Here is a 10076-nt window from a genome sequence, read left to right as displayed (position 1 = left end):
AAAAAAAGAGGTAGATCATCAGCTATGAGCACAAGGTCCTGTCTGTGTTCAAGCCCCAGTACTAGCACAAGATCTAGGATTGAAAAAAAAAAAACCTGGGAAGAAATGTAATACTATTTGGGTACTTATGGGGTAGCTCATGACTGTAATCATAATCAGGAAGCTGAGACCTGAAGATCAAGGTATGAAGCCAGCCAAGGCAGACAAATGCCAGAGATTCTTATCTCCAATTAAGCAGCAAAAATCTGGAAGTGGAGGTATGGCTCAAGTAGTAGAGCGCCAGCCTTGACCAAAATATCTTAATAGTGTAAAGGATGAAAGTTTTTGTCTTGCTGTTTCTGAAACTGTTTTCAGGTACCTCAACATTGCTATGTTACAATCAGAGCCTCTTCTCCAACGGATGAAAAAGGCAAGAAAATGTGAAGTGGAAAAAAATTTAGATGTGATCAGTAACTCAGTTTTATTTCCTGTGCTAACAACCATTAAAACCCCAAACAAAACAAGTGGCCCCTAGCACCCAAGGGCCAATGAAGAGAAGCCATTAGGTCGTCACCCTTAAGCAACAAGTACTTCTCTGTGCTAGGTAAGGATGCATTTTTGCTTCGAAGGAGACCTAAAGTTGCAACCTTGGGTGTGCTGCCCAGTCCACCTTTAGCGGGCAACAGGGGGTCCAAAGCGCTGCATGGTCCGCATGACCAGGGCAACCTGTTCAAGGAAGCTGATGATGGAAACCCGGAGCAGGCGAGCATCTCCAGCTGTCCAGTGTCTAAGAGTGAGGAAAAGAGAAAAGCAAACTGTCGTGGTAAGTCCTCCCCTGTGACACCAAACTTCTGACAGCTCTGTTATTACCAAGCAGAGTGGCTGGGCGCCTCCATGCTGCCCAGCCGAATGCAGGCCGCCTGCCCACCACGCAGGCCCCTGCTCAACTCACACGGCCAAGGTGCTCCCGCTCACTGTGAGCTCCTTCCCCAGTGCTCCCTGGTGGGGCTCAGCATCTGGGGCCAGAGCCCCACGGGCGATTTCGGCTTCCAAAGGGGTCGGGAAAGGCACGCTGAGGGCGCTGGCGCAGGTTCCGTGAAGGAGTATCATGGGGACTTGGTCCTCGAGGGCCACCCCCACCCCCACGAGGCCGCCTCCCCTTCAGCCCTGCGTATACACTCCCAGGCCACCCCTGCCCTCACCCCGCTCCCCAAGTGCCCTCGGCACACCCCCAACGCCCACACCTCCTGGCCTCCGCTTCCCGCTGGCTCCCCTGCTTCGCGACTTCCCCTTCCCCAGACCCAGGCACCACGGCCACCCCCTCCGTTCCTTTGCCGCTCCCGTAGGATACAACATGTGTGGTCGGACTCCAGGCCTTTCGGCGCAGGACGTAGCGTCTCTGCCTGAATCCTGGTCTTGTAACACACGTGCAATATGGTGCGCTCCGCTGGTTGTAACCTGTACTAAACCTGGATCGCCAGGACAGCAGCAGCTACCCCGACTACGCTGGCCGTCGGCGCCAAAGGCTGCGTCTCCGGAGCCCGCGTCGGCTGCCTGCATGTTGGCTACCGCTCCGCCTTCCACACCAACGGCCCGCCCTTGCCAGTGACGGCTGACGCAGCGCTGAAGCTCCACCCCCTGAAGCTCCACCCCCCCGGCGCTTCCGCGCGCAGGCGCAATCCGGCAGCTAGCGGGGCTTTAGGGGCAAGCTGGTCAGTTCTCACCTGGATTCCTCTACTCCACCAGCAGCTTCTGACACGAAATGATCCACGCACCTGTACAAATACACCCCTAGCCAGCTGCCAGGTGCGTAGTCTTCAGCCGACCATGTTGCTCTCAAGCCCTTGGGAAACTAAGGTTCCTTCACCGAAGCTCCAGCCATTACAGCAGGAAGCAAATTGGGCTTTCCAGAGTGGATAAACAAGCCTCAAATGACTGGCTGAGTTTGTGATCGCTTCTTACCTTCCCGTCCTGCTGGAAGTTCCCTGAGACCCCTCGCTTAATCTCAGACTTAGTCGGGCGCCAGTGTCTCTCACACCTGCAATCCTAGCTTTGCCAGGAAACTCCGTGACACCCTATCTGCCATTAATCACCCCAAAAAGACGGAAATGAGGCCCTGGCTACAGCACTAGATTTTACTCTGGTGCTAGCCTTGAGCAAAAGCAGCACAGGGGCAGTGCCCAGGCCTCGAGCACAAGTCCCAGGACTGGCACCAAAAAAGGGGAGGGGGTGAAGAAGGGGGAGGAGGAGGAAGCAGCTCAGAGTCTTACAACACCTAATCCCAATGGAGCTTCTGGGCACTTGCGCGAACAGATACAGCCTCCATCACATGCATTCCCACCATCTTTTTTCTTTATTATTATTTTTCACAGTACAAAATGCCGTTAATTTATTCTGACCTTCAAAACAATTATATTTCCTAGATGACATAATAAAAGTACGAATGCAAAATAGATACAAGCTCCTTCATTTTTCAGTATTAAATCTCTTTTTCTTTCCATGCTAACTATTCTGCCTGATTGTTTATTTTTACTTTTTATCACTAAGTAGTTTCACAAAGAGGTTACATTTCCTTAAGTCAGGTTATGAGTACAATGCTTCTTGCTCAATGTCACCCATCATTCTCCGTTTTCCCCCTCTTATCCCTTCCCTCCAGCTATGTACTTCAGTTCTTACCTCATGTAATTGGCTGCAATAACTGCATTTCCTTCTTCTCTCCAGACCTTTGTCTGTCTTCCTTCCTTCCTTCCTTCCTTCCTTCCTTCCTTCTTTCCTTCCTGTCAGTCGTGGGGCCTGAACTCTGGGCCTGGGTGCTATCCCTGAGCTCTTCAGCTCAAAGCGAGTGCTCTACCACTTGAGCCACAGCGCCACTTCTGTTTTTTTTTGGTAATTAATTGGAGATAAGAGTCTCATGGGCCGGGTGCTGGTGGCTCATGCCTATAATCCTAGCTACTCAGGAGGCTGAGATCTGAGGATCTCAGTTCAAAGCTGGCCTGGGCAGGAAAGTCCATGAAACTCTTATCTCCAATAAACCACCAGAAAACTGGAAGTGGCGCTGTGGCTCAAGCAGTAGAGTGCTCGCCTTGAGCTGAAGAGCTGAGACAGTGCCCAGGCCCAGAGTTCAAGCCCCACGACCGACCAAAAAAAAATGTCTCACAGATTTTCCTGCCCAGGCTGGATTTGAACTTCAATTCTCAGATCTCAGACTCCTGAGTAGCTAGGATTACAGGTGTGAGCCACCAGTGTCTGGCCTCTCCAGCCCTTTTTCTAGGCCCAGTATTCTCCAAGACATGTGGCACGACATCCATGCAGGAATCTGCAGGAGTGGACCTCTCCTAGGGATATCACTTTATATAGCACTAGCACTAGCTGGCTAGAGTGGATTTTATAGGGGCCAAAGCTGTCTGATTTGCATCTTACACATGTTTTGGAGTGGCTGTTTGGAGATGAAACCTGCCAGCAATGAAGGTGAGAAATCACAGGAACCTCAACCAAAGTACTAGTGTTGTAAGGGAACTCAGTCCCAAGAAACAGAGAAGCCACCACTTAAGAGGCCAAATTAGCTGGGTGCAGGTGGCTCACGCCTGTAAGCCAAGCTACTCAGGAGGCTGAGATCTGAGGATCGTGGTTCAAAGCCAGCCTGGGCAGGAAAGTCTGTGAGACTCTTAGCTCCATTTAACAAACAGAAAACTGGAAGTAAGCACTGTGGCTCAAGCAGTGGAGTGCTCGCCTTGAGGTGAAGAGCACAAGGGCAGTGCCCAGGCCCAGAGTTAAAGCCCCACAACTGACAAAAAAAAAAAGAGGCCAAATTATGAGTCTTACTGGACATCCAAACTGCTGGTGGACTCATGTCTCATAGACCAACAACTCAAAATGCCGCTAGCACCAAGCTTATATAGGCCTAAACCACATAAGATGTGAGGAATCAATCCCAACAAAAGTGTTATACATGAGCAAGCTGAACCAGATGAGGACACTTAAACCTAATAGAGCAAACCATCTAGGGAAACAATCAGGGGAAATCAAGGGCTAATTATCTAGAGGAAGCACAGTCTCCTTCACTAGCCGTGTGAATAAGTATAATCAGATTTGTGATAATCCTGAAATACTAATTTAATAAGTTATACAGTATATCCACAGAACTCTAGAACAATACCCCGATTAATAAATGTGCAGGATCTCTGCATGCTAGAATTTCCTTTTTGTGTTTTTTAAGGGAACTAAAGTTATATTTACAATCAGAAGGTTTGCAGCCATGCGCTAGTGGCTACTCAAAAGGCCGAAATCTGAGGATCTCTGTTCAAAGTGAGCCCAAGCAGGAAAGCCCGTGAGACTCATTTCCAGTGAAACACCAAAAAGACTGGAAGTGGAACAGTAGTTCATGTGGTAGAGCACTAGCCTTGAGCAGAAAACCTCAGGGATACTGCGTAGGCCCTGAGTTCAAGCCATAGGACACACACACACACACACACACACACACACACACACACAGAGTAAAAATCGCCAGGTGCCTATAGCTCACACCTGTAATCCTAGCTACTGAAGGAGGCTGAGATCTGAGGATCAAGGTTCAAAGTCAACCCATGAGACTGATCTCCAATTTATCACCAAAAAGCTGGAGCAATGGTTCAAGATGTAGAACTCTAGTCTTAAGCAAAAATGCTCAAGGGCAGTGCCTTGTCTCTACGTTCCTATTACAGGACCAGCACACACAAAAAAAGAGAGTAAAAATGTTATAATTGAGAAAGAACAAATTTAAATGAATATGACAAAAATCACAGAGACAATAATTCAGTGTTTTTTTCTTTACTTTGAGCCACAGTGCCACTTCTGACTTTTTTTTTTTTTGGGTCCAGTCATGGGGCCTGAACTCTGGGCCTGGGTGCTGTCCCTCAGCTCTTCAGCTCAAGGCTAGCACTCTACCACTTGAGCCACAGCGCCACTTCCGGCTTTTTTCTTTTTGCTTATGTGGTGCTGAGGAATTGAACCCAGGGCCTCAGGCATGCAAGGCAAGCGCTCTACCACTGAGCCACCTTCCCAGCCCACTTCTGACTTTTTTTGAGTAGTTTATTGGAAAAAAATGTCATGGCCTTTCCTGTCCAGGCTGGCTTCAATCTTCAATCCTCAGATCTCAGCCTCCTGGGTAGCTAGGGTTACAGGCATAAGCCACCAGTGCCTGGCCTGAGTGCTTTATTTATTTTTATTTTTTGTGTGAAGATAGGGTCTCACTATCACTATGTCAGCCGACTGGTCTTGAACTCCTGAGCTTAAGTGACCCCTCCACCTCAGCAGGAACTACAGGTGTTGCCACCATACCTAAGTAAATCAATGTGTTTTACATTCACTTCTGTTTCTATACTCCTTTTCTGGGTTATATTATAAGGACAAAAATAATTGGCTTCACTCTTAGCATATTTGTTGTTGATAATGATAGGGATGAGGTGTGTGTGCACCTATTTTGGGTGTTCTTTTCCACTCTTTCTGGTAACAAATGAGTAAATATATCGATGTTAGAATCCAGAATTCTTACTGTGGAGAGAAGGTGTGAAAGAACTGTGATGCTGGACTGTTACTGAAGGTTTCAGTATGAACTTGTGATTTCTAGGGTATGTATATATTCCAATATCTGTTCATCAAAATGGTCTAGAAAGCCAGGCACCAGTGGCTCATGCCTGTAATCCTACCTACTCAAGAGTCTGAGATCTGAGGGTTGCTGTTCAAAGCCAGTCTAAGCACAAATATTTGTGACTCTTATCTCCAATAAAATACCCCCTACCCCAAAAAAGTGGCACTGCAGCTCAAGTGGTAGAGCACTAGCCTTGAGCAAAAAAAGTTCAGGGACTGGCTTGAGTTCACACAGAAAAAAAAAACAAACGGTTTAAAAACAATGGCAACAGTAGCAATGAGCACATCAGTCACACAGACCTTAGAGGTTTTGTGGGGGCAGGAGGGTTGCCATGAACTCTTGCTTAGCTTTTCAGAAGGTAACAGGGAGTAAGAGTGAGTTTTCAGATAGAGGCTCTGTAGTGCTGCCAACATGTGGGTGGCTCACACCTGTAATCCTAGCTATTCAGGAAGCTGACATCTGAAGATCAAGGCTTGAAGGTAGCCTGGGTAGATAAATCTGAGCAACTCTTTTTTTTTGTCAAATTGATATTTTAGAGGTGATACACAGCGGAGTTACATTTATATATATATGGTAATAATCTGAGAGAGACTCCTTTTTTTTTTTTTTTTTGGTTATGGGCCTTGGCGCTGTCCATGAGTTATTCAGCTCAAGGCCAGCATTCTACCACTTGAGCCACAGCACCACTTCCAGTTTTCTGGTGGTTCATGGAGGATAAATAAGTGTCTTGTTCTTTCCTGCCCCGGCTGGCTTTGAACTACAATCCTCAGATCTCACCCTCCTGAGTAGTTAGGATTACAGGCATGAGCCACCAGCACCCGGCTGAGATACCTTTTTTTCTTTTTTTGTAGGTCATGGGGGCTGAGCTCTGGGCCTGGGTGCTGTCCCTCAGCTCTTCAGTTCAAGGCTAGTGCCCTACCACTTGAGCCACAGCGCCACTTCCGGTTTTTTGCTTATGTGGTGCTGAGGAATCGAACCCAGGGCCTCATGCATCTGAGGCAAGCGCTCTACCACTGAACCACCTTCCCAGCCCCGGCTGAGATACTTTTATCTCCAAATAAACTACCAAAAAGCTGGATGTGGAGCTGTGGCTTAAGTGGTAGGGCACCATCCCTGTGCAAAAAAGCAAAGGGACAGTGCTCAGGCCCTGATTTTAAGGCCCAGCACTGATAGCAAAAAATATATAAAAAATTAAAAAACACTGCCCTCTATCTCTGGCCAAGATGAGCCTTCAGCCACGAGGCCTCCAGTCTCTGGCACCTAAATGGGAAGCATTGGCATAGGGATCAATAACTATGTCTAGGGTTTCTTTGCCTCCATAGTGGGTTCAATAAGCCCACACAGGATTTTTGTTTGTTTTGCTTTTTTTGAGGCGCTTATATTTACTTTACTAAGAGTTAAAGAAAAAGATGTATTCGCCTCTTACATAGTTATAGTTACATTTCCACAAGCCCACATGGGCTTACTTATGTCTTTGAACAATAGAAAAGCTCCTTCTTATTTGAGAAGCCTTTCCTCCTTTGTTACCTTAAGGTGATTGTCATCTCCATTGCGCCTCCCTGTAGGATCTGCCCCAGTCCCTTGTGAAACCCAGCTCTGTCCACAGGAAGCAGTCTCTGCACACCTTGAGGGGGCAGTTGACATGGGCAGTGAGCAACTCCCTCTCATTCCCACAGCCAAAATAATCAGACACAGTTCTGGCCAATGAAATAGCAACATTTATTAGCTGGGGCATCTGAGACAGAAGCTACACTGCAGAGTGTTTCCCACTGGCAGTGAAAAGCAGGCAGGATCCATCGAAGCAGCAGGCAGCTACCTTTTGCTCCTTGTAGGTGGTGGTGGAGGATGAAGGTACTGGAAAATGCAGAGGGATGCAGGAAGAAACTGGATATTTGGTGAAATTGTTCACCCACTGCCAGAACTCCTGGCCTTTGCAGTTTTGTAAACCAGTAAGTTTCCGTTATTGCTAAACCAATGATTGGAAACCCAAAGCAGCCCAGTTTAATAAGAATTCCTCTTGGGTAAAAGTCTCACATGCACCTTTAGTGTTATTTACTTTAAAAAAATACATTCCCTGACTTAAAATAAGCCTGTCATGTGAGCTGTCACACCACACATGCTTCTAAGCAGGTTTCTGCTGTATGCTATCCCCAGCTCTCAGGGAGGCCCAGGGGGCTATCATCTGCTTTTCACCCTCCTTTGTTCATCTTCCCGCCATGGGAACTCAGTGTTCACCCATCTGGCCCGGCCAGGAAGGGCAGGCATAGCACTGACCACACTGGGGGGCGCCCTTGGAGAGAACAGAGGGACAAGAGCAGTATCCTCCTGCGTGTGCTTGTCTCACAGCCTGAACTGCTCCCAGCTCAAAGGAGCAGGTACTTGTATGATGTCTAGCACCATCAACAGGGCACAGTGCTACTGAGCCCATACTTCTGTATCCACCTCAGCATCCTGAGGCTCCTCTTGGGCAATGAGGAGTGTGCAAAGTAGAAGCCTCTGTACACAGGAAGCATCCATCTTCCATGGGTGGGAGATGTGTGGGTGTAGAGGCCGAGGCCAAGGCAGCTGTGACACTACCTTGGCTGAATCATCTGTCTACTGTAATGGGTACAAACTACCCACTTGGAGGAGGAGCTTAGCAGGTAGGGTGCCCCAGAGAAAAGCTGTGCCACCAAGGCCCAGGAAACGCCATCTCTGGCTCATGTTTGGCTACTGCTTCATTTCTGGCTTGAGTTTGTTTAGGGAACACCATGTAGAACTGCAGAGGACAGCAACTCCCTATCCTGACGTGGATAAGGAGGCAGGAAATTGGTCAGGTTGAAGAGTGGCCCTCGCTGTTACAGACTCCAGGACTGGGAATGCAAGTGGCACCAAAACTTGGCCCAAGCCATCCTGCAGAGCTGGGGTGACCCTGTGGCTCCAGGGTCTGGCTCCAGAAGCTCAGGGGCCCAGGGCTATCACTTGGCCTTCTTTGGAAAACTGTGGAGGGTTCTGCCAGCTGTGTTAGAGGTCAAGTGATAGCGCTTGGCAGCAGGGCAGCTGCTTTCTTTGTTAAGTCTTGTGAGGGAGTCACCCAAGGATTTAGTCTGGGTGGCTAAATGAAATGTCAAAGCCTATCCCCCAAAGAGCACCTTCCCCAGCACACTGAGGCACTCCTGTATAAGGTGGCTGGACTCAGATCTACCTGGCCCACAGCATGCCAGGTGCCTCCACTGTACTGTCTCACCTGTTCTGCAGAAGGTGGAAGAGAGCCCTGGTCAAATGCTGTGAGTAGTGCCTACCAAGAGCTGGGGTACACACCAGCTATTATTATTACTATGAGCCAAACTGCAACATGAGAACACATTTAATGCAACATGCAGCTGTGGCCTGGGCTTGGGCTCCTCCCCTTATTCAGAGGACGCTATTTGGGGAAACCCTTCTCCATAGCTTCAGAGAGCTCAGGGTGCAGGAAGCGACCGGCTAAGCGTTCGATGTCATCCAATGTCAGGCGGCTTAGAGATCTCTCATAATCCTAAGGAGAGAAAGCCAGGAGAATTCAGGGGGTGTCGGTGGAGACACGCAAAGGGTGTCAGTTGTAATGGATGCAGGGATTGGGAGTCGCGGGAGCAGCTAGGACTGGGTGGTGCCCTCACCCTCTGTAGCTGTTCCAGGACCCTGCTGGCATCTGCCACAGTGAAGTGGCGGGCAAGGACTTTAGAGATCAGCTGCCAGACAGGCGTCGGTGCAGAGTCAGCCAGTCTGCGGGCAGTGCCTGCTTCCAGTAACACCTTGTCCAGAGGTTTAACCACTAGGTTGAGCTTGGAATTGGGTCCAATGCTGTAATCTGACAGTCGTTTGTCATCTGCCAAAGAGAGATTCGTGGGGTTTCTTCCACACAGCCGTGTGGCAACCACAGAAGCGATGCTGCCTCGGGCAGCCAGAGGAACAGCAGTGTGGTGGTGTCTGGCTCTGGTGGCTTCCGCCACCTTCCCCCAGGGTCCTTTGGCACCTGGTAGCGGAGCCAGAGTCCGGATCCATCACACTGCTGCCTGGGCCCGGCGGCCCGGGCCCCTCATCCACCCACTGCCTGTGGGGTCCCCTGGTTACCTGCTAGGGCCTTGCCCTTGAAAAGTAGACGCTGCTGGCGCACCGGCACATTCAGCTTCTCGGAGACCAGCTGCTTCAGCGTGGACACCAGCTCGTCCTCTGCCACCTGATAGGGCCAAGGGAGGGAGGCAGAGGATCAGCCCACAGCTCCTGGGCAGGGAAACCCTCGTCCCGTCCCGTGGTTCGGCTCTCCGGCCTCCCGGGTCCGCCCGTCTCGGTGCGGGCCCGGCGATCGTACCTGCAGGCTGCACTCGCGGCCCTGAAGGGCCTTCACCGTCAGCTGCATGGCGGCTGCGGCGGCGTTGACTACGTTTCCTACCCGGCCCCAACTGTTCCCCGGCCTCGCGCTGCCGCCCCAGGCGCGCGCCGGAACCGTTCGTCG

The 10076-nt window shown here is 49.8% G+C and overlaps 2 protein-coding genes across 2 annotated transcripts; both read right to left on the bottom strand.

The window, feature by feature from the left end:
* Window positions 1–441: 441 nt before the first annotated feature.
* Lage3 (L antigen family, member 3) lies at window positions 442–1590 on the bottom strand. Its single transcript, XM_013035334.1, has 3 exons — window positions 1331–1590; window positions 932–1060; window positions 442–766 (listed from the first exon to the last, which is right to left on the bottom strand). Exons 1-3 carry the CDS (start codon window positions 1537–1539, stop codon window positions 652–654), a joined length of 453 nt encoding a protein of 150 aa, XP_012890788.1. The 5' UTR covers window positions 1540–1590; the 3' UTR covers window positions 442–651.
* Window positions 1591–8933: 7343 nt separating this feature from the next.
* Ubl4a (ubiquitin-like 4A) lies at window positions 8934–10070 on the bottom strand. The gene is made up of 4 exons (XM_013035301.1): window positions 9933–10070; window positions 9695–9800; window positions 9241–9449; window positions 8934–9119 (listed from the first exon to the last, which is right to left on the bottom strand). Exons 1-4 carry the CDS (start codon window positions 9978–9980, stop codon window positions 9009–9011), a joined length of 474 nt encoding a protein of 157 aa, XP_012890755.1. The 5' UTR covers window positions 9981–10070; the 3' UTR covers window positions 8934–9008.
* Window positions 10071–10076: the final 6 nt, after the last annotated feature.

The sequence above is a fragment of the Dipodomys ordii genome, unplaced genomic scaffold, assembly GCF_000151885.1.
Source record: "Dipodomys ordii isolate 6190 unplaced genomic scaffold, Dord_2.0 Scaffold209, whole genome shotgun sequence".
NCBI lineage: Eukaryota > Metazoa > Chordata > Mammalia > Rodentia > Heteromyidae > Dipodomys > Dipodomys ordii.
This window is presented reverse-complemented; position numbering and strand designations above follow the sequence as displayed.